The following is a 25,642-nucleotide window of genomic DNA, read 5'->3' on the forward strand; positions in this document are numbered from 1 at the left end:
AAAACATTTCTGTGAAATTTTTAATTTACAGAAGGGCAGCAATTTAGCAAGTGAGTGCTAACATAAAATTAACTAGCTAGCAGACTCTCTATGGCCCTGCTTACATCCTGTATTAACATGCACTTCTTGCATGATCAGATCACAAGTGGTCAGTGCACAGACCACATTCAGTCGTGCTCATGGACGCCTATAGGCCACATTGCTGCTTCGTCACTGGTGTTGCCACGTTTGCCCTTATCATGTGGAAGGTACTTCCGAAACGCCCAGCCACCGACTTCGCCACCATGCCATCCCTGATGCACACATCATATTAATAAAATCTCCATCGGCTGTTAAAATGCTTCTTACCATTCTTAACATGAGAACATTGCATAAAACACAACACAGACTGTTGGCACGACATGTCCCACTCTTCTCCTGTGCATGAGGGTTAAAATATTTGACAGAAACTAGTTTCCTATAAATTTAAACTATGGTATCAAAAATAATTAATATAAAAATAAAAAAAAAAAACGAGTGAAAAAAGTGAAAACAGCAGCATGCTTTGAGCAGACATGATTGGAAGGAGCAGTTAATTCCCCTCCTAATGTTGTCTCCCTCCACACCTACATCTGTGTGTGATCTCTTATGATCTCATAACTGAGATGCATGTTAATAACTGGTGTAAACCAGGCTTATCAAGTTCCTTTTTTGTTTAATGTTTCCATAATGAAAACATTTTCCTGTGTCTTAAAAATTAAGAACCATTAGAGCAACTTTATAAGCAATATTATATGGGTAGCAATGCTGATTTAAAAAAGCTCAAGGTCTCTCCCAAGATGCATTTTACACATAATACTCATGTGCACATAACACACAATACTCACATAATACTCAAAAAAAAAAAAAAAAAAGCTGCTTTTTGCCCTAATAAGAGACTTGAATACGTGAAACGCCTACAAAATTTGCAAACCTGTCACAGTTTATCGCTTTTTCTTCATTTTTTAGTAAACTCCATATTCAAAACTCCATATGTTTTAAAGTCCAGAATTCTTTCAAACAAAGTGGGGGTCCCAACACCTTCTTTGTTTCTCATCTGCTCTTCATTACCGCAGCTGCTTTATTATTATTTTTTTTTACTACCTCCTGTCCTGCCTTCTGGCTAGTTGGCAAACACCAAACACTAATAAAACGCTCATCTGAATGTTTCCTCTGTTGCTCATCAAGCCGGAGTGTAAGGTTGCTGTCGCCTGAGAGTGTGAGACAGAGTGAAAGAGACAAATGGCTCTGGGTGGTTGGAGGGCAGGGATTAAGTGGAGTAAATTCTGAGGGAGGGAACATAACGTTGGTCTACAGGGGTATTTGCATGATTCTTAGTTTAATAAGAATTATTTTGTTTTCTTTAACAGGACATACAGTCAGAAGAAGGCCACACTGGAGAGGGAGTATGCACAGGTAAGATACACAATGTGTGATGTGGGTTTTTTGTTGTTTTTTTAACTTTATCTCTCAGCTGCCACTTCAACAATTTTGAGCTTTTGCGTGTATGGGAATCAGAGAGGGAAAGTGGATAATATGAGAGCATTTTATGTAAATGTATGAGGTAAAGTGGTGAATGTGAGAGCATTTTATGTAAATGTATGAGGTAAAGTGGTGAATGTGAGACTGTTTTATGTAAATGTATGAGGTAAAGTGGCGAATGTGAGACTGTTTTATGTAAATGTATGAGGTAAAGTGGTGAATGTGAGAGCATTTTATGTAAATGTATGAGGTAAAGTAGTGAAAGTGAGAGGGTTTTTTTGTAAATGTATGAGGTAAAGTGGCGAATGTGAGACTGTATATGTAAAAGTATGAGGTAAAGTGGCAAATACAAGTGTTTTACGTGAATGTATGAGGTCAAATGGCGAATACAAGTGTTTTACGTGAATGTATGAGGTAAAGTGGCAAATATGAGTGTTTTATTTAGAGGTATGGGGTAAAGTGGTGAATATGAGACTGTTTTTGTAAATGTATGAGGTGAAGTGGCAAATGTGCAAGTATTTTTGTAAATGTGTGATGAATGTGGTTAATGTGAGAATATTTTATGTAAATGTGATAAGTAAAGTGGTGAATGTTGGAGTATTTTATGTAAATTTATGAGGTAAATTGATGAACATGAATGTACTGAATGTGAATTTATGAGGTAAAGTGGTGAATATGAAAATTAAAATATTTTAAAAGTCAGAGTTTTATGTAAATGTGAGAGTGAACGTGGTGAAAGTGAGAGTATTTGATTTGGATTTGAGAGCATTTCATGTGAATGTTGAGATCATTTTGTGTGTATATGAGAGGCAATTTGCATAATGGCTTTATATGTGCTTCTTTTTGGGTATGTATTTTGTCTGTATGGCAGTATGTATGACTGTATTGCCCCGTATTTCTGTGTGTGTATGAGTAAGTTATATCAATTTCCGAAATGGAAGTCAAGGATCAGAGCCAATTACATTGACTTGACCTCTGCCATGGCTCCAGGAGACTATACTGATTTTCTGTAATGTCTTCCTTTACAAGGATCATGTTTGTGATCATGTTTTAACATTGTCACTTGAAATCCTTTATTCGCTTCTGACTTAATCACAGAGATCTTTTTGAAACACATCATTCCAACATGACAGTAAAAAAAAACCTAAAAATGGCTATTAATAACAGACCACTAATTAGAATCTAACTTCCATGTGAAGAACAATTCATTAACAACAGATCAATACTGTGCAATTTACCAAACCACCAGAGCAGTGTTTGTCATTTTGTGGTTTCAGAGCCCTGCCTGTAAGATTGCCTGGCATCAGGTTGTACCGAGCAACAGCATATGAGCTGATTTCTGGTTTATTAGCATTAACTTCCAATAGCGTCTACTGTAGAAGCTCATTGATGTCTTTATAGCTGCCATATAGGTATTTATGACTTACAGTGCGTGCCAAAGCCTCCTTTAAATGATGTCCTGGAATAATAGGGAAAATGGAGTTGTTAAAATATTAAGATGACTTCCTGTTACAGACCTCGGATTTGGGAAGGTCACAGATTAGCATGTGTTTAATCACCTCTGGGATAGATTAAATTGATGGAGTAAATAGGAAAAAGGCTTTGTCAGCTTTGAAGTGCAAAATCATTGAAATGCAAGGCCCAGAAGCTTTAACAGGCAATTTATCTTTCAAAATATATACAAACAAATGATTTATCCCTGTGATTAATGCGTACGTTCAATGGTTCATGGCTGGATGTATTGTATATCCTGGATTTGGTTCAGGATAGGGAGCTGTTTTGACTGTAATCATTTCCCTTTTGTCATGCTGCTCATGTGAGTGTTTGTCAGAGAGTACACTCATTAGGAAACTGTAATAATCGTCAAGCAGTATTATTCCTTCTAGAAGTGATTGTGAGTCCACTGAGTTTATTCCTATATTCAGTGAATAATTAAGGAATAAAACTTTAATAAAAATAAACTTTAATAAAAATCTGTTTTTTGTAAACAGCTACCAGTGGGACTACACACAAACTTGGCATGGGATATTTTATCACAGTGTATGATATTTTTATGCTCTGCAATTCATGAAACTCCAACATGGAATATAGCAGGTCTTATGGTGCCTTTCGAATGGGGCTGATAAAAGACTTTATCTGGGGAGCACAGTAATGCTGTCTGCTTAGGCACCCTTATCTTTAATGGCATGCATGGGTACTGCCAATATTTTTAAAAGTGTACCAGAAAATGATATTGTATCTGTTGTACATTGTGCTGTATTATATAATTGATGTACTTTATGCAGAGCAACTCAGAGCGTCTAGAATAAATGCTGCCACAGAGATTATATTCCCTCAGATTACTAACCCATCAGATTACAATCACGAGTGTTCTCTTATGCGTATTTGAATGCCTGACTGAATGTTTGTGTGTGCGTTTGTGTGTGTGTGTGTGTGTGTGTGTGTGTGTGTGTTCCCAGTAATGACAGTGGGTTGATCTTGGCTCTAGTTCAGATCTCTAACCAACACCTGGCATCACTGCAGTAGAGAAATACTACCATGCATCCGTTCACACACAAACACACACACACACACACAATAGGGCACAGTCATAAATGTAACTGCCATGAGGGCCCACAAATCAGAACACACACACACACACACACATACACAGAAATGTCAGATGGAGGGCCAGCTGAAGCCATGTGCAGATGACAGTTTGGTGGATTTGAGGTGTAATTAAGCGCAGCCTGTTTATAACTCTTCTCATTAAAGAGCATTGTTAGCGGCTGCAGATGCTCAAAATAAAGGAGCCGTTATTATTTATTCGGAAAAGGGGTAATAAACTTCCTTTCAGAGCTGTGGAGAGCTCGGCCTTTGACCCTGAACTTGGGGCTTCATGTCTGGAGGATGTAAACAAATGTTTCTCTCTATGCGTTTGTTTTTGTTTTCACTTAATATTGTATAAGTTCTATAAGTTCAATTCCAATATTAAAGAATGTAACTTTTAATAAAGCAGTGTTCTTGATTTTACCCAAATATTGAGAATGAGAACGAATTGAAAGACCCATAATTTAGTGAAGGAACATAATGATAACTTTTACAGTTTACACCTCTTCTATGTTCACCAAACAGTTCAGTGAAATCTGTTTCTAAAAAATAATAATAATAATAAAAAAAAAACATGGTGAGAAATGGGTAATGCACCCTTCAAATATTTGGTCATTTGGTATAAACTGTACCGATATGCTTGAGCTTGTTTTTATTTTTGTCAGGAGCAGGCTGCAGTTATTCAGGTTACCTAGCTAACAGCAAATTCCTGTGGTAGCATTATCACTAAGTCAATGTTATCTTTATACTAACTTACATGAGACCTGAGAAATTAAGCTGTTCAGCATTTGCTCATTTGCTAGCTATGTGTTAGATAGCTGCCTACTGTTAGCTAAGTTAGCATTGTTAGTAAACTTAGGGTTGTATTATTAGCACTGGGATAACTTTGCTGCGTGTCATACCATGTGACACTAAAAGCATGAATCTCATCGTGAGTTCATGTCCATTCTTTACATTCTCGGTATTGACAAAGAGCCAAGGATTAGTCACATGCTTTATTTTTACCATGTTCCATAATACTTTGCAACATACAGTATCTGAGTCAGTGTATCAGATTAGAGTATTAGCCTTTATACCTTGTACATAACACATCACATGACTAGCGTATCTGTTTTGCTCTAATAGTGTCTTTTTTTTTTAGTAAACACACTTAGCCACTGTGTTGCATGAAAAACCATGAAGAGATGCAAAGCAGCTTGACACTCAGTGCCTCGGCAGCAAGAGAAACAGCAGAGACCAGGTGAAAGGGATGGGATTTGATGCAGTTGCCATAAGGTTTGGATGAGGTTGCTGAGACCATCATCTTGTCAGGGTTCAAGGCTTTCTCGGCCTCTCAGGGTTTGGCAATAATGCTGTTTTCCCGTTAAACAGCTGTCCACACAAATAAACATTGTTTTCTAGGATGAACAGAGCAACTCTTGTTTTTGAATAGAGGGGGAAGGGGCCTGGTGTGGCCTCAACTAAGATCTGATTGGCTCCCCACTGGTCGCATCACTTGTGTGTGTGTGTGTGTGTGTGTGTTGTGTGAGTATGGGCATGGTCTATATCTTGGTGGGGATCAAATGTCCCCATAGGAGTATCTGATAACTGTGAGGACATTTGGCTGGATCCAACAAGGAAAACTGCATTTTTTATACAAAAACTGCAGCTTTTATTTAAAAAACTAAGATACCTAAAAGAATTCCTGGTTACTAAGGTTAAGTCTAGAGTTAGATTTAGGTGTAGGCATGGCATTAATTAGCTGCATTAATAATTATGTTAATGCAATCAACCCAAGGTCCTCACAAGGATAGTAAGATAAACATGTGTGTGTGTGTGTGCATACTAAACATATGAACATGTCTTGCATTAAACACTGTCCTACAACAAAGAGGGAGGAAGACACAACACACTGGTTAGGAATGCCAATGAAAACTGTGCCAGTGTGTCACTGTGTGTGTGTGAATGTGTGTATGTGTGTGTATGTCTTAACAGTTTTTTTCACCCTTTGCAAAGACCAAATGTCTACATAATAGGAAGACATTTTTGACCTTGTGAGGACATTTGGCAGGTCCCCATAAAGAAAACAGATTTATTTTCACAAACAAATGCAGATTTTTTGTTTTTGTTTGTATTTAAATTAAAATTAAAATGTAAAAATGTATTCATTTCTGATGTTAGGGTTTTGGTGTTCCATGGGCTTTTAGGTACAGTAATAATAGTCAATGGAAAGGTAGAAAAACCAGCGTGTGTGTATAGGGGAGGGGTTAAGCAAAGAAATTATAGCGCAGGTATTCAGGACCTTCACACCAGAATTATCAGCTAAACCCCGTGTGAAAATGGTTGCATAGCAACGTGCCTTACCCCTCTCACTCCCGCCGCATCCCCTCCATCCCTGAGAGGGAGAGAGAGAGAGAGAGAAGCTGCAGGATGGTGGAAGTACTGAATTTCCTTCGACTGTTTGACAGTGAATATTTTTCCGGCATCTTGCAGCTCTGTTGTTCATCTGTGTGGAGTAAGGGGGAGAAAGAATAATAGAGATAGAGGTGAGGTAATAGAGAGAGAGGGAGTCAAAACGAGTAAGCAAAGAAGCAAGAGAGAGTGAGATAGGAAGAGGAGGCAGGGAGGAAAGAGAGACTGGGTCAAGAAGGGATGAAAATAGACAGGGAGGGTGAAGTGTGAGGAAAAAGAAAGAGGTGAAGGCAGTGTTGAGGGGAGAAAGAAAGAGCTAGAGACAAAGACAGCTAAGGATATGGAAGAGAGACAGAAATGCAGAAGGAAGAATGATATTCCTTGAGCTCCAGTTCTCCAAGAATGTCAGTGTTAGTGAATGCTGCATAGAGAGGATTTAGGGTCTTTTTTCCCCTCTTTTTCTCCTTTTGTCCTTTTCATTCGGTGGCATGCTTCTGCTTTCACGCTGTATGTGAGGACAATAGAAACAGAAGGAGAAACCTTTTATTGTCAGATGTGACAAGCAGATTAAGAATTGGCAGAATAGCGTGTGCCTGTCAGAATGCAAGAAGATACAAACAGAACAATATAATTTCCAAACTACAAGACACATTCTAACATGGGCTGTGGCTTATACAATAAACTGACATATATATTATTTTTTTTGCACAAGTCTAATTGTCATCTCCATTTGTTAATGCATTTACGGCAGCTGTGCTACTTCACCAGTTAGCATTTGGTGGAGGGAAGGGTACACTGTGTAACATGCGATGTGTGAAGTGCAGGTGCTCGGTGTGATATTTATTTAGGGCGATCCATGAATCGCTGTCAGAATGCATAGCAGGTTCAAATACATAGGCACACAGAAACAAACTAGGATATTCCATACTCGAAGTCTAAAACAAGCAACAGCAGGAAGTAACAAGAAAACAGAACTTGGAAAACAAGGCTCGAAAAGTACAGATACAAAAATGCACAATAAAACTTTGCAACAAGACAAAGAGACAGCAGGGTACAAATAGAAATAGATAGGGTAATTAATGGCTAAACACAGAACAGGTGCACACATTAGGGGAACAAACCAATGACAGAACAGAGGTGGAGACAGGAATAGAACCAAAACAAAGGCACATGACAAAAACAAAAAGCACATGGAGCTTGGTACCAGGAATTGGTGACACACTGCTGTTAGCTAACATAACATTAAAATCCTATAGCCAAGCAGAAATTAGCATTATTGTAGGTGTAATGATCAGACAAACAAAAGTTACGTATAAGTTAATTACATGTTCTTGGTAAGGATAAACTTAAAAAAGATGCAGGACTGTAATACAGCGCTAATACAACAACAATAGCAGGACAGAACATAAATCCATAACTGATGGGAGTCTCTGAAGTTTTAGGCAAGTACAGATATTATGAAACATAAAACTTTCAGCAACATTAATCCAACATTTATAGATTTTTTTCCTCTAGGGAATGCATCTTGTACTCCGGAGCGACCCATTGTCCAAAAATATGGTAATACAGTACATTCTTTCAGACATATTATTTGAGAATTGTGGAGAGACAGACAGAAAAAAGGACACTGGGAAATGAGACTGAATTAACACAGCATGACTGCCATATGTGTCTGCGTGCCACCATCAAGTCGATACGCAGTTGGCATTCCTAAACTTTCGTCTCATAAACACGTACATCTAATAAACACGTAGTCTCATAAACACACAGGTCTCATAAACACACAGTCACACAGTTCCCAGTGTCTGAACACCAGGCAGACATTCTTAATTAGTGGTGTCTTGACTCTCCCTCCCCTCCCTGAGAGATGGAGTCGTCTTTGCACGCTCTTACTGACTTCTTTTCAGTTTATGATGTACATGCATGTGGTTTTTAAAGACGTTCTGAGGTGTTGTCGTGGATATTCACCTTCCACCTTTTACTTATTTCAGACTTAGCTATGTATGTAGAATTTGTATTATAGACCCCTTTGGTGTTTGTAAACAAAAACAGTTAGGGCTTAGGTCATGTCTTGGCATGCAGACAGGTGCTTTTCGGCCATGTTCAGCAGGATAAGATGAATATTATAAGGTTCTAGAGAGAACGTTATTCTACAGCGTGTCCCAAAAGTCTCCATACACAGGGGACTATGTATGCCAGCACCACGTCGGTTGTGCCTTCGTCAGTGTCTTCGTCAGTGGATGTTCGTGGATGTTCACTTCTCATGTGGTCTCATGTAAAAGAAGTATGAAAAATTTTGGAAGACATTTAGCTAAAAAAAGGGACACCCTGTATATTTATACTAAGGACACATTATGTAGGATTTTCCCAGTGTGGGTAGAAAACTGCATACCATTGTACTCAGAAGATATATATTGCCGAGTCATACTCTTGACTTCGACTCTAAAAACGTTCCAGTATTTCTACTCTTTTAAACGTCAGAGCAGTACATATGGACTGAGTAGGAGTATAATTATAGAAAATACGGTGATTCTCTGTAGTTGATCAGAAATGATGGCACATTAAACAAGCAGTTGCTTGTAGTTTAAGGTTTTCGATTGCTCTTATGTTTTTGATGTGGAGATTAGTAGAGCTGGATAATAGTAATCATTCCTAACATACTGTATGTTCTGGGGTGTTTTGTTTTTCTTTTTTTTTTTTTTTTTTTTTTTTGGTACTTGTATAAGTAGGTGATTGAAGTTAGGGAAACCAAAAAACACACACCATGTAGATATTTTGCAATTCTCAACAGACGTGTGTCAGACTTAACTTTATCAGTGTTTATACCACAGTGCTGTTGAATTCTCGATTCTGATTGGTCAGAAGGTGTTGATTAATTTTCTATAACAGCAGCTCTGTCAGTAGTTCACATTTAAAGGCAAGTTGTTGTTCCTCTTTTGGCTGATCACGTTAGGGGTCGCCACTGTGGGTCATTGGTCCGCATATTTGATTTGGCACAGTTTTTATGCCAGACGCCCTTCCTGATGCAAACCTCCCCAATTTTATTCGGACTTGGGACCGCCACTGAGAGTGCACTGTTGCATGCAACCCTGGGGTCAGTTCCCTGGCCGGGAATCGAGCCTAGGCTGCAGCGGTGAGAGCACTGTGGCCTAACCACTAGTCCTCTAGGGACCCTCGTATTTAAAGAAGTTAAGAAGCATTTCGTGTTTAAACGAGTTAATATGAATGTGTTCATTAATTGGTTATTGTTTCTATAGTAACAGCGAACTCACAGGGCTTTGTATGGTGGACGCTCCACATTAACAGATTTTAGAAATGTATGTTATTGTTGATATGATGTAAATTTCTGTGATGAAGCATTTATTTAGCATTTTTGGAAGGAGTCTCCAGTGTCAATGCTTTATATCAGTCAGAGGTAAAGTTGTACCAACTCTTCAGGTCAGAGAATTTAGCAGTTTCACAGTAACATGACAAGCTGTTTTAGTAGAGGGAAAAAGATGCAGTGAGGAAACAACTTGTTTCACAGACGTACCACAACAATTAACATAACTATTAATGGATAAAAAGTGTGTTGGAAATTTAATAAATAAAAATTGTGGGCAAATTGCTTTGGTATAAAAGGAATTAAAACACTTCAGGAAAATTATCAACTTCTTGGCAGTAACAGTAACTCCTTACTTAACTTATGTGTAACTTATGTAACATTTTAATTATAAAAATCCACTGTCGTTGAAATAAGGATTTGATAGAAAGGAAAATTACTTTCTCATTGTATTGCTTGTATCATGCCTATGTTATATGTCATATGTCAGCTAGTTTAGCTGTTGTTTCTCTGCTTTTGACCTAATTTATCCAGGACTCGGCTGTCAGTGAGTTAATATTGCGTATGTGTTGATGGAGCATTGACCCACAGTATTAAGACGTCACAGTAATCCACGTCTTTTGAAGACAGAGAAAAGCTTTTATTTTGCTTTTATATTGCTGTGTCTACTTCAATGTGAAGAGTAAATCAATGCAATGCTTTGCATATGTCTCTGCCTGTCCGTCTCTCCCAGTCTGTCTCACTTTTTGTCTCACCCCTGTGTTTCTGTTCACCTCATAGCCAAGTTTATTGTACGGTAATTAAATCTCTTTTTACGATGATGCCACTTTGACCCCAGTATTTAAAGTGTTGTGACACTCAGACGAGCCTCCTCTGTTGGGAAGTCGATCGTAAAGACGCTGATTTGAGGGCAGCATGGGCAGACAGTGTATATCTATAGGGCATAATCATATGAGCAAAAGTTCACTATTATTATTGTCTGATTTGTTTTCAGTTATTCAAGAGTGTAATTTAAATGACAGATATGTTGTTTTAACTGCTAAAGAAATTCTGACAATTTTCATTTCATTACTATTATCAAACCTATTATCACAGTTTATGATATTATAATGTAATGTTTCTCCCCCAAATCCCTTCTTTAAAGATTTCACAAACCTTACCTTGTATAATTATACATTAGTCAAGGTTGGTTTGGTGAACAGAATTATGGGATTACCCTCTCTGATAAGGACACATGCTATTCTTGTTTATCCAAAATAAGGAGTCTTGGATGCACTTTATCTCGAAATCACAGCAAAATTTGTCAAGAAGGAGATGTATAGTGCAAATTACTGAAGATTTAGAGTGCACCTTCTTCAGTAAAGAAATAATGCTACATTTAGTTAGAGTCATAATGTTTACAAGGTTCAGAGTTTGTGTGTGCGTGACTCACTCTTGGAGTATTTACTTTGAAATTTTCCGACCGGTCCGAGTTCACAAGTTGCTCACACGAAGGCCACATTGTATTATCACACAATCGTTATGACTATGAACAAGAAATCATAACACTTTTTTATTCCATAGTATGGCATGTTTCTGAATAAAATAAGCTCAGCATTTTTGCTTGTTGGTAGCTGGAGGTGGGAGGAAAGGGAGGTGAAACATGGCAATATTATCTATTAATGCTATTTTTACCCTGCCTGGGAATGCACGGTAATGTAGCCGTCAAGCAGAGGACGTTTATTGATGGGCAAAGGTCATCGAATAGACCCCTTTGGTGTTTATAAACAAGAAGCGATGCACATGCAACCTGGTTGCAGAAAGACCTAAGAGTAGCCTAGCAACCTGATGTGACTTGGTTATAATCTGACTGAATTTTATTTAGGAATCGGATTGGCATTAGCTAAAATTTTATCCATTTTTTATTATTATGGATTACCACTAAAAGACAGAGTGCTAATCAGCTAAACGTCCACTTTTAAATGGTGTAACTCTAGATCTGTATGGCTTGGCGTCCTGACTGTGGCTAAATGATCCAAAGTGGTGGTCTAGTCTGCAATGGCCAGACATATATTCATATCTTATAGAAACGCTGAGCATTTGTACTAGAAAGAAATTGATGGCAGGTCTCTAGATGCTTACAACTTTGTTATTTGTAGGCATGTTCAAGATGTGATGTTTTACAATTACAGCGTCGAGGATTAAACTAAATATAGAAGTAATAAACTAAATATAGAAGACCAAAAGGACTTGTCAGAGAAGTGACACTTCTGGCAGCTTTAGTAAATTTTTGTTATCCTATCATAGGTATAGCATACATACAGGTTATGCCCGTGTAGCTTAGTATTGATCAATCTTATGCAGATATGCTCCCTATGAGAAGCATTTACAATAAAGGTGAAAGAATTCAGCTTGCATTAAAGATATGTGTTTGTGTAGGAATAGAGTCTGGTTTGTAAATGGGGTACTTAGCCATAAAAACAAGTCACTTTCTTCTACTTTTGTATTTCTTGCTTTTTTTGCATACATTGTGTAGACACTCCTAGCTTCGTAATTTATGCAGAGATTACTTATCCTGTGCAAATTGGACTTAACCATTCCAGACGTCCTCCAGCGACAATACTTAACAAACATATGTCCAGAAATATGAATTTCTGTACAACTGAAAAGTACTGACAATGTGGTCAGTCAGTAATTGTACAAGTCGGAAATTTATAATTGTTATAATTATGATGATATGAAATTCATTCGCTATTAACTGCTATTGATATTGACTCTGTTAGTAAACTATTCTTCAGTAAGAACACACTTTGGTGAAAGTTTATTCCTGATAATTGATGAAATAAAACAGTCTCTTGGCAGCAGACTCCTGTAATGTGTTACAATGTACTGGATCCACAGCAGTAGACAGAGCTCTTGCATGGTGTGGCACGATCGTCTCGACATCCGCACTGCTGCAGCAGCCCCCAGTACAAGTACACACACACACACGCACACACATTTCTCCCTCTCCTCCTCCCCTTCCTGGGAAAGTCTGAGCGAAAGCTCTTCTATTTGCATAATCGTCTTTAGGGCCTTTGTGGGCGGGCTCTTTGGGCCACTGGTCGTCTCGGCCACCTGTCCAGAACAAATCAGACTGGCTTTCACGTCCCCCCAGTAATGAATAAATTGATTATATATGATTTAGATGGAGAGAGATGTCTTTCAGCTTCATTAATAATGGCAGTTGTAATATTTTAGCCTCCTCTGTGATGAACCTGAGAATATAGTGTTTTGCTAAATGTGGGTCTGTCCATGACAGCATCATTATTGAATTCTGTCTGTGGGTATGTGCATGTCTCTCTGTGCATGTGTGTTTACAGGAATGCAATGCTCTGGGTACAAGTTTACTCAAGTCTGGTCTTTGTCTGTTGATGGCACTCATGAATATGTAGCCACAGTGGGACTCGGAGACAGAGAGAGCAGCACAGTCTGGCACGGAGACAAACACATGCTGGAAATCAGAGAGAATTAAAAAATATATCCATCTCCATGAGCATGCACAGGCTAAGTCCAGCTCCACCTGCTGAGAGCATGTAGAGAATGAAGAAACAAAGCATGCTTTGGGAGGGAATGGTCTACTTTGAATGAAGACTGAAACTCTCTAATAAAGCAAAAGTTGCATGTTTAATTCTTTGGATCTAATTAGAGTTCATACAGGGGGAGGAATTCCTGAGAGGAATCCCCTCACTCCCTAAACATTACACTGAATGGGAAATGACTTTAGATTAGGTTTTAGTTTAACAGTCGGACTTTGTTATTGAGATACCAGTTACACACAGTAAGGAGTATAAACATTGATTATTACTGGTGTATCAGTAACTACATTTATGATACAGCGGCACTGCCACTGTGTTTTGGGCAAAAGATGGGCAAATAAATTTGAAAGGTCCTAAACCACAGTCACAGTAATTTTTTGTATTAATGTTTCCCTTTCTGTGATTCTCAATGCATACCTTTCCCCATGAAAGCTTTTTCCTCACATTTTCTCCCCAATTTGGTCTTGTCAGTTCCCACCAACTAGCTAACTCTCCCCTGTCACACAATTTCTACCAGCTGGGGAGGGTGATGGCTAACACATGCTTCCTTTGACACACATCAAGCCAACCTCTGGTTGATCATGTAGTGCAACAGAGCAGCATAAGACATTCAGAGCAAGGTGCTGTTTGCCCTCTTCCACATACTTGAGCTCCCAGACTTGGTTAGTGGCACGCTGATTGACAGGAGATAGAGAATATGACATCCCTCCCACCCAGGGAGCACAGCCAGTTTTGCTCCATACACTACTGACTACGAATGGCTGTGGCATCGTCAGGTTTCAAACTTCCCGACGGTGGTTGCGTCACTTGAGAGCTTGCTCTTTTTTAATTTAAAAAAATTTAAAAATTCAAATAGTACCGTCCTGCATTGTATCACATCAAAACATTTCTGAATATGATCATAAATCACATAAATCACAGACTGCTTTAATTGTATCTTTAATACATCAGAGTGTTGATCACGTATTTGGACGCACATTGTGTCATTTCAGATTCTTTTACATTTGTTCGGTGGAAAACTTGACACACGTTGCCTAGTAGTAATAAATGAAGGCAACTAGACTTTTATAATTGTGAAGATGTTTCTTCAGTTACCTAAGGAGTGTCATTACTTTTGGACCGTCAGATGAACATCTTTATAATCCCATTTACTAACCACTTCTAATGTTTGTGGATGAGAAACCCTTGACCCAAATACTGATGTTTATTAAAATACAGTCCATTTATGCTAAGTCAACCCAAATTCCTCTTTGTCTGCTGTGTATGCGTATAAGCGTTGGTGATAGTTATCAGGGTGGGTGTGTGCCTGGCTCTAGTATGGATGAGAACACAGTGACTCACAAGTGTGTAATAGGATGATGTCAATACTGGGTTGAAGTTCGAGCCTTTTATTGTGACTCGGAAACTGTCTTCTTTAGTTGAGGTCATGAATTGCACTTAATTGTCTCAGAGTGTTGGAGTTGAGGAATGAAAAATGAATGGGTAGTGAAGTGAAGAGAAAGTGAGAGAACTGAAAATGCATGAAGACAGTGGAACAGAGGAAGACAAAGACAGTCACAGAGTAATAGCAAATATGTATATAAAATGTAAATGCCTTGAACTAACTAAAAGTACAGGGTATGTACAGCTGTCTGTGCAAGGTGTTTCATGGACTCACATATTCGCATTATTAAAAAAAAAAACTCAAAAGTGCACAGTGCAATTACACAGGTGTGACAGAGTGCTCTATTCAGAGCTGTTAATGAGAGCTGCTGTCTGTAGCTTTTTGTGTGTTGTGCTGCTTTTGTCTGACCTGCTCTGAAGCGCTTTCCAGATCTTAATCACTCAAATAGGCAGTGGCCAGGATGGGAAGGGTCTGAAATGATCCTCCATGCGTGTTTCCTTATTCAGGAACAGGCCTCCAACAGGCCTCGGTTGGAAGGCAGGCTACACCCGATAATTTTTCGGAAGAACAGTTGATGCGCTGCAGTTTGCCTTTGGCCTGAGCACCAAACCAGACAGTTAAGGAGGAGATCAGGATGGAGTCGATGATTGCTGTGTGGAACTGCACCAAGAGTGTTTGGGGGAAATTGAATTTTTGTAGGTGATTGTGACAGAACCAGGCTGACAGTTGTTCCACTTCCAGTCTGCCTATGGACTGATCATTGTTGGATATGAGGCCTAAAAGTGTGGTGTCACTGATGGATAGTAAAGTCATTGTTGTATAGGGAGAAGAAAAAGGGAGATTCCTGGGGTGTGCTGGTCCCAAGAGTTACAGAGTCTGACATGTTTTGCCAAACCGCACATTCTGCTGTCTGTCTGTCAGGAAGTCTGTGATACTTTGGCAGATGGAGTTTGGCAGAATGAACTGAGCGAGTTTCTTGTCCAGTAGCTCTGGAATGATCATGTTGAAGGCTGAGCTGAAGTCAACAAGATTCTCATGTATGTGCCAACAGTGTCGAGATGCTGGTGAATGAATTGTAGGCATATGTTTAATACGTGGTTGACTGATTTATTGGGTATGTAGTTGAACTTCAGGGGGTCAAGGACGTCTTTGGTTGCATTTGTGAGATGAGAATGAGTAGCTCAAACATCTTCATTACTACTGATGTTAGAGCGGCTGGTCTGTAATCATTCCACCGCATGATGTTGGAGGTCTTGAAACAGGTCGGAATAATACAGTTCCGGAGATTGATTAGATATGAACACTAAGGCTATTTGGCCTATGCACTGCTTCAACATGGAAGGGGAGAGGAGATCTGAACCAATTGTTTTGCAGACATTTTGCTTCTTAAGCCTGGTTTGTACTGTATTATTTTCGGCTCTATTTTGTTGTCACAGAAAAAAAAAATTCCAACATTACAAAAGAATTCTTTGATCATGAGTTGAGATCAGTGGTCATAGATTGCAAAATGTGACATGCTTAACGGTGCTTGCCAATTTGGTGAAATTGTGACCAAAGAAAGCTGACCAAAATGTTCTGTCAGTGTCAGAAACGTTTGATTAAAAATCTCAGAGTATGACCACTGCTACAACACTTGTCTAAAAGCCACCAATAGGAGGACGGCATAGCATTCTGCCAAACTCACAGGACAGCTACCGGTACGGTAGTGGCAATGGTGAAATGTAAACAAAATAAGCTGACGAATAGAAAAAATATCCTTATTACGTCAAGTTCACTTTGAAGAATTTTTCTGTCTGTGCCACCCCATTCTCTTCACCAGTCTAGATCACATCGATTAATGACATAAGCAGAACATAGTAATTTTCTTTAATCATAGGTCTGTCGTTAGAGGATCTTCATCATATAATCTGGACATAGAAAACTTATCATCGCACAGTCTGTTATAGAACTCGGCCAAGATATTGTATAATAATGGGATCATCTTGTACAGTGTGACAAGTAATAATGTTTAAAAAAAAAAAACTCATTGAAATCACACAGTGTAAAACCAGCTTTATGATTTCAAACCTCCTTTCAAGTGATGGAGGCCAACAGCTTGATTAGGTGTCTCCAATGGCAACGTTTTTCCAAGAATTACTTAGGCACAACTTCAGCAATTGCTTCCTCCACTTGAAGAATTGAGTGGTGCACTTTATGAAGCTGATATAGAGCAGGTATTGCTAGGTCCTCAACCATGATGCATGCATGTGTGTGTGTATGTGTGTGTGTGTGTGTGTGTGTGTGTTTAGTGAGTGGGTGCCAGACCTGATAATGGCCCTTTAAAGACCACAAAACACATTAGACCTAAACACAGTGGAGCCAGCTGCATAGGCCAGACATACCTCCACGTAGGCAGGAGAGAAGTGTATCCTAGCATTCCTCAGTGAGACTACAAAAAGTAGACAGGCTAAACTTCCAATACTATGCTCCTTGCAGATTATTGATGTTGTGGTACCCAAATAAGTATTTTTTGTCATTTTTTTTATTAATCTGTCCAGTGTACACCATAAATAAGACAGTTGACAACAACGTCACATCCACTGTTTGTTTGTCTTGTGTCTCTGCATGTCAATTTCAGTCTATATATTTGGCATTCTTTGCTCTCTGACTTCATTTGTGTGGTCTGGTTCTCGTATTTTTATAGATGTACTACAGGTCATCGGTTGAGTTAACAAACAAGTGCTCTGTTTCTCATTCTGTGTTCACAAGTGACAATTTGACAAATGACTTCATTTCCTGTGGTGCTTCTGACATTCTGACAAGCAACAATAAAATCAAGATTTCAGATGAGGTGTAATGTGGGGAATCAACACATTTTAAATAATTTGATTCAGTAAATTCTATGTGTCAGTCCTATGGTGTGGGTTGTATGATGTCTCAGTTCTCTGATAATCTGTATCATCAGAAAAATAACCCTGTTTCTAATGCAGAGAAATATAACCGAGCATCTGTTGCCCTACAAACTTGTAACTAGCTAAGTGTAACTTAAGCTAGGTGTAACTTAATATAAACTATTGATGAAAGTCGTTTTTAAAAGAAACCATTTTAAAATGTATTTTAACCCCCACCAGCCAAACCGGTGGTGACAAAATCAGAACTTGGGTGGGAAAGAGGCTGTTGCCTCAGAAGCAGCTGACACAGTGTCTTGTTAAGGGGTGATGTGTGAAGGCAAAAAGGGATGCGTCTTTTCGGAAGGTCATCTTAAGGCCATGTGTGTCAGTTCCCTGTGCACTAAAGTCTACATTGTGTTTGCTTTAATATTGCCTCCATAGAAAGTACTTCAACAAAATCAGGCTTTTTTCCCTTGCTGTGTTGTATTTATAAGAGATAGCGTGTAAAATTGCTGCTGTGGATTTTCTGCACTGTCTCATTTGCGAACCTGACACTGTCGTTAATAGTGTTATAGTACACCACAGCTCCATTAAACTCTTCTACCATAGTCACCCCAGCTTTGTAGATGAATCATTACAGGCTAGAGATGTTGGCTGAACTTGCTAGAGGCTCTGTGTAGTGTATCAGATCATCAACGATGGAGGTTACAAGTTGTAACTGCTTTTAGAAGGGCCAAGAGGGAGAGAACAAAGTGAGCATACTTGCCAAAAACACAATGAAAACTTGGTATCCATTACACCACAGTGAACTTCTCTCTGTGAATCTGGCGATGGACTAGAATTGAGTGCTTGCAATATGTAAATGATATGGTTCTTGACCCGAGCTATGTCCTCCTTATCTGTCTCCATTGTGTCTGTTTGACCTTCTCAGTAGGGTTAATATAAATGCAGGTCAAGAGGTTACAGGTTAAGGGGTGAAAGTTGAGAATAAGGCTTTGGTCACTTTCGCCCTGTGTCCAGACGCAGTATGTCCAAAATGGTAAAGAAAGTGGAAAGAGAAAGAAAGAGAGGAGATGAATCTGAGACTGGCCCATCCCAGAACCCGCCCTGTTCCCATCCTTAATACACACCCCTGAGTCACGCTGACCCTAAACACAACCTCATTCTGCTTTGTCTCAGGGCTGCCAAGAAAAACCATTAGTCCACAAACCAAAAAGTCCCCAAGTCAGTAGAGCTCAATTTATTTGTTCCCCAGGTTTTCCCCGAAACCTTAATTTTTAATCTTGAAGATATTTCATCATTTATGAATTCACACGATTGTTGGAAAATCCATGGCATTTAACTATTGTTTGTCATTCACATCTATGATGTCATGAGACTGACTTTAAATAGACTCCAAAGGTGTGAACTGATGTAAAAGTGTTGTGGTAAGCATTAAAATAACGTTATAATTAGATGGTAGATGGTCTTCAGAGAGTATGTGTTAAAAGTATGTGTGCCTTCCCCAAACTGTTTCTACAAAGGCAAATGCACGCAATTGTCTAGAATGTCTTTGTACACTGTAGAATTAAGATCTCCCTTCACTAGAACTAAAGAGTGGAAGAACTCGAGTGGCCTACACAGAGCCAATTTAACATAGATACCCTCCTTTAGGGGACGGCATGGTGGTGCAGTTGGTAGCATTGCTATCTCACAGCTCCGGGATCCCCAGTTCAATCCTCAGCTCATGTTAATGTCTGTGTGAAGTTTCTGTACATGTTCTGTCTGTGTCTGTGTGAGTTTTCTGTGGGTTCTCCAGTTTCCTTCAACCTCAAATGAATCCACTAGGTGGACTGGCTATGCTAAATTGTACCTAGGTGTGAATAAAGTGTGTGAATGAATGGGTACATGGTGCCCTGTGATGGACTGGCATCCCATCCAGACTGTATTCAGCTCTGGCTTCACTTCACCCCTGACCAGGATAAAGCAGTTACTGAAGATGAATGAATAAATGAATGATCTTCCTTTAGTCCTCTTTTGAACTAACTGTATTTGCAGTTCAGCACATGTACAAACTTGTCCGTGAGAAGTTGGTAGACTGATGTAATGTCTATTTAAAGTAGTTTGTTTCCCTGTGTATTGCTTACTGCACTGGATTGTGTACATTATGTTGCACTGCTTGTCTTTTGGGATCTGGTCTTTTTTGTGGACAAGTTTCTATTTTAGTGTGTTGCTAGGTCTGAAATATACAGACATGCTACATTTGATGAAAATGCTCCCAATACTTCAAGCACATAAAGCATAACAATGTTTTGTTTATACTGTTTTTGCTTCTTCTGTTGTTTGTCTGTTGTTCCTGTTGTACCCTGTCACTGTTTTGAGGCCCATTCTGGACAGAGTTTCAGGCCTTCTTTGTGATTATGCATATATTTTTATGCCTCTGCCACCAAGTGTGAGATTCTCGTTAGTGCGATATCTTATGAACAAATGGTTGAATGATTGTAGGATTTATATGTAATTATTATTGTAGCCAGCAGATTAACTGATTTTGGAATCCATTCAAACAGGGTCAAAGTCATATCAAGGTCAAATGTCTGAAATAGTTTTTCTTCAATAGCTTCATTTCTGTTTGAAGTATAATTTAAGGGAATTTCAGGCATACAAATTTGTAACAAGAAGGACCAGAGATGGAGGCATCCCCACTGCATTTCGCAGCAAACATACCACTTAACATGAATAGTTTTAACATCTTATTCTTAAACTACCTTTCTGTGGAAAAGACTGCAAATCTTTTCTCAGCGTATGCCAGAAAATGATGTGTGCCAGAAATTCCTCACCCACCACCGCAGTATCTCTTCAGTATCTGCCAGTGTTAAGCAATGAGTGAGCAATTTAGCGCTCTATTTAATGCTGGGTTATGACATGCTGTAAAGCCCTCGAACCATCTACACCCAAAACCCATTTACCATCACCAGAAAATCACTTGTAGTGAAGACAGCCCAAGCTCTGCAAACATCTCTTTCATCATGAACATAAGAGGAACAGTCTTTCTGTCCTCTTTCACGAAAGGAACATTCAGCATATGGCAGCTATGGAGCCTGGGGGCTCAACTGACCCTCTTGGTCTGAGCATTTCCCTTTCAAGAGCTACAAAAACCATGGATAATGCATGAGAAGATGGTATTGGATACAAAGACACTCATCAGAACCACATTGTAACTGGATCTTCACCAGAGTGGCCTAAACCCCCATTTACACCATACACATGGAACCCATATGGCTTAGTGGATAGCGTCCTTCCTCTCTCTCTCTCTCTCTCTCTCTCTCTTTCACACTCTCTTTAACACAGGCATGCTAACCTAATCCAGATCTCCTCTGCCTTGGGCTCTTCATGCCATGTTGTCATTTTTTTCCATGTTGTCTGTACTCTTAAACCTAAGACCCTAAGGCAACTGGAGCAGTAAGGAGTACTGTGCTGTGTTAATGGTGAGCAAAGTGTTTAGATCATAGAGGATATATTGTTCACTCTTAGCTATAGCCCTAGCTTTATTTTGTAAGAAGATATGAGTAAATTGGGCTTGTTATTGCGATGACAACATCATTATATTCCAGATAATCTGTCAACCAGAATCCATGTCCACAAAAAACACTGCCAAGTCCTGAAATACCATGTAGGACATTCTGAGTTTTACATTAAGTGTGTACTGTTTTGTTTCGATCCTCAGTGTGCTTCACCCTCAGTGAGACAGCAGTGCATGGGAGACCATGTTAGTCAATACAGAGTGGCCTACACTTGGTGGAGTATTGTTCAAAAGGTCAGGGCAAGAATAGGAGGTATTGTAGTAAAAATAAACATCTGAATCGACCACTTTCTGAACTATTTGTTCTTCTAACATTCCCAAAAGTCACTAGACCAAAAAAAAAAGTTTCAAGAGATACCAGTTGAATTCATTCCAGCTGAAATGGTAGTGCACATGCAGGGGTCTCCTCACCAATTTAGTTTCAGTCCATCAAACTTTGCACACTACATAAATCATCTCTTTCAGTGGCTGCCCTCCATTTTTGCACTTTCCACCCCTTGGCCAAGTGCTGCTGCGGGTGAGACGAATGGCATTGGGGCCAAAACCACTGAAGGTTCCTCCACCTCTCCATCCAGTTCCATGGCCGTGTGTCACTCTCTTTCTCTAGAATAAGAGCGTCCACTGAACTGAATGAGCACAGCGACAGGCCTGGGTGCTACCAGACCTGCCTTTTGGAAGCTTTGTTATAGCTCAGTGCCAAGTCAGTGCCCATTCAATGCCCTTATTGTGCCCAGCCATGGGCTGGTCTCGGGTGGTTCTTGAAACCGACCCACTCAGAGAGAGAGAAAACCAAGCACAAAGGGAAGCCTGTGTAGGAGGGAACAGAGTAAATTTATACAAACTATGGGTTCTGAAGGCCTGGGCTGTGCTTTAACAGTGGAAAATGTTCCAATATAAAAGCCAAATGGGAGAGATAGCTAAAGGGAATTGACTTTTTTGAGGTGGTTTAATTTTACAGAGGTAGCTCTTATTTTAGGCATGATTCTGTATTTTTTTTATCCACCATGCTGTCCTCTTGGGGAAAAAAATGCTAGCGTTCATCCTAATATGAACATAAAATCTGCACGTTGTCTTATCATTTATCATTTTAAAGAGAAAGGAACTGAAAAACATTAAGTTACGACAGTGCAGCTCAGTTAAATATTGTAAATGCTGTCTGGCGTGCTGGGTCAGCTGTCTACTTTTGTGTCTCTCACTTTGTCCCTGTTGTTAACTCTCTATACCTCCACCATCATTTCTTTTGATCTGAAGTTTTCACCCTCCTGTTTGTCTGTTCTCTTCTCACTCACCATTTTCCACTGATGTTCAGGGTCACATTAATGAGATATCCAGCATAGAAGGTGTGGAGACAGCAAATGCTAAACTCAGAGTTCCAGAATGCAATGCATCTATACAACATAGTTGCGTTGTTATGACAAAGACTCTGCTCAGCTCGTTAGACATGTCCAAGATGTCAAGCCCGATGACGTTAACACGGCACTGGCATGATAGCTGAAGCTTAGAACTGAGTGTTTAGGAAGATTGTACTGATGAAGAGGTGAGAGAGCTGGACAGTCTAAGGGAATAAAGCACTGCTGCATCACTTTCTTCACTATGACCAGTAGTTGAATAAAGTACTGTTGCATCACTTTCTTCACTATGACCAGTAGTTAAACAGCACTGTGGGTAATATAGGAAACTGTTTAAATAGAAAAAGTGAAAATAGACCAACATGTCCAAAAAAGTCAATTCAGAATTTATTTACAAAATGCAAGTCATTCAGGGTGGATTTTTTCCTTTAAAAATACACAATATTGTTATCATGGGAGCCCCAAAATATTGTTACATTTGTGATGAAGCTATCTAGGTACTTTTGAGTCCCAATAAAAAAAGTGTAAGCATGGCTGTCTTCTAAGAGATGTAATTTTGTCTAAATTTAAGGCAGCGTCACATGTATACACTTTAAAGAAGGCAACTCTCATTATTCTAGTAATAATTTGTATTTTTTTAAACAGTATTCTTTAAATGGTTAGGTCATTTTTGTGTTAGGAAAAGCATATAATCCTGTATATTCTCTATATTATAGGGAATAGGGAGTGGTTTCATTTCTCACATAGAGCTAAGTTATGTGGCTAGCTCTACCACGTTCTCTTTTGTTACATCGCTTTAAGAACTTTGTTTGTTGGGCCACCAAGCAAGTAATAAATGCCCCTAAATGAATGACTGATTGACTGACTGACTCTCTGTTGTTACAGTGTGCCAGAACCCATCGAAGGGTTAAATTCTGTAGCTCACACACACAGATTTGTGCTTATTGGATATGATAAGTGGGTCTGTGTCCATTAGCTTGTACAGGAAGTCCTGACATCCTATTGTTTCTATCTTGTCTAGGTTATTGCTGAAAAAGCATAAACCGTCTGGCTCTCTGTCTCTCGCTCCTTCATTTCTGCCTCAGGTCAGCTGAGCCAGCATAATCACAGGGCCAAAGTCAATACGCATTTCTATCACACATACACTCTTTATTATCAGCTATCTATTTCAGTGCTCTTATCCTCTGAAAGTCTGGTCTGTGCTGATTGATGTTTTACGAGTGAAAAGGTCTGGTGTAGGAATAGAATCCGAGAGAAGTTGCCTCTGAGAGTGGATAGGGAGCAGTGGAGAGTGTGACTGCCTTTTGTCACTTTATGTACATGAAATTTGGCAATACTATTTGAAGGGTACTTGCATTGGACCTTCATGATGAGTCCATAACCAATTTTTATAAAGGAAAGATGGAGTATTTAAGAAAGGTTTGTATCAAAACATTAGGTTACATTAAACCACAGGCTCCCAACACTGGTCCTGGAGTACCCCATGGGTGTAAGATCAAGGAGAACACTAAAATGTGCAGGACAGGTGGTACTCCAGGACCAGGGCTGGGAACCGGTACATTAGGTTTTATGTACTGTTTGTTTCAGAACCTATGAATGTTATGAAGGTCAAATAAAGTGTCAGGTGAAATTCTCTAGAGGGGCGTGTGAGATTGTGAAAGCAGGTTATTTCCGGTTTTGCAATTTTATGCTTGATTCTAACTTGTGATATTTTGCTATGATGTTGAGTTGAGTAATATGTTGATGACTTTCACATTTATACACAATAAACACATAAAGCCAAACTGATCCTTGGGACTTCCAGATGGTCAGCTCTCCTGAACCAGCCTCCTTGACTACTCAGTCCTAAATCTTTTATCTCAGTGGCTTTGAAATGAGAAAAACATCATCATTAAGAATGTATTTAGTCCTTGAATGCAGTCATAGGAATCAAGGGATGAAGCAGGAAGCTTCCAGAGGGAGATACACAAGGTGCTTCAAACATGTCATTAATTATAGTGTGTGGTAAAGCCTATGGAATTAATTCTCCAGCCCCAACAAATAAAAATTCATTCATTCATTCATTCATTTATCAGTAACCACTTTATCCTCATCAGGGTTGCAATACATCCGGAGTCTATCCCAGGAACTCTGGTCATAAGGCCAAAATACACCTTAGATGTGACACCAGTCCATCACAGAACACCATGGAGTAGAATGTTGCATAGGATGGAAGCACCCAAGTATCCAATGTACACATTCAATAATGGCTTGACAGCTGTTAATTTAGTTTGTAATTACGCTTTGTGATGTATAGACAGATCTGTTATAGCCAGTGACAGGTGATACAGCTGGGCAACAGATCATCAATAACTGACATTGCTTTAAAGTAGCGCTTCAGTGAGCAAGGACTGACGTATTCGGCATCAGTTCTTCAGTTTTTGCATCCTTTCAGCGTGTCCTTACACCTCAAATCTCAGAACTGCCCGACAGCCACTCTTGGGACCTTTAGGAAGTCCATTAAACCCATGACTAGTCAGCTTCAAGCTTGGTTTGTCTTCTTCTTGGATTAAAGTATCTGCCAAATTATTAGCGGATTTTATACCACAGCGCTGTTGAGTTCTCGATTCTGATTGGTCAGGAGGTGTTGAGGTAATTTTCTATAACTGCACAGCTCAGACAGTAGTGGCAGTTTTAACTCAAATCACAGGTTTATATTAATGTGTTCTTTCTAATATGTTATCGTTTCTATGGCCATAACAACTCATTCACAGGAGCTTGTATGATAGATGCGCCTCATAATCTAAGGCTAATAATATATGAATTTAAATAACGTATTAAAGACATGTATTTGTTGATATGGTGAAGTTCTCTGTAATGAGACATTTATTTAACATTTATGGAAGTCTCGAATATCACATTTTGTAACAGTCAGTAAGTTATCCTCTATGGAAATCTTCACGACTGAGGACTTTGCAATTTCTGTTTTTCTCGGTAACAAGCTGTGGGCTGTTTTTTTGGCTTATTAACAGAGTTTGTGGAGCAAACAATTGTTTATATCTGCTATAACGTAACTGATAACAGGAACTTGTCTGGTGGATAATCCATAACATTGGATGTAACTATAAACAGTTAAAAAGCA

The 25,642-nt window shown here is 39.2% G+C and overlaps 1 protein-coding gene across 2 annotated transcripts in view; it reads left to right on the top strand.

The window, feature by feature from the left end:
- The window catches only part of LOC113526573 (F-BAR and double SH3 domains protein 2), a 95,198-nt gene that overhangs the window by 21,627 nt on the left and 47,929 nt on the right, over nucleotides 1-25,642 (top strand). For both annotated transcript variants that reach the window (XM_026913749.3, XM_026913750.3), the window contains exon 3: nucleotides 1,389-1,434. In XM_026913749.3, coding sequence (XP_026769550.3) covers nucleotides 1,389-1,434 — 46 coding nt within the window. The remainder of the gene's footprint in view (nucleotides 1-1,388; nucleotides 1,435-25,642) is intronic.

This window comes from Pangasianodon hypophthalmus, chromosome 6, assembly GCF_027358585.1.
Source record: "Pangasianodon hypophthalmus isolate fPanHyp1 chromosome 6, fPanHyp1.pri, whole genome shotgun sequence".
In the NCBI taxonomy this organism is placed as follows: Eukaryota; Metazoa; Chordata; class Actinopteri; order Siluriformes; family Pangasiidae; genus Pangasianodon; species Pangasianodon hypophthalmus.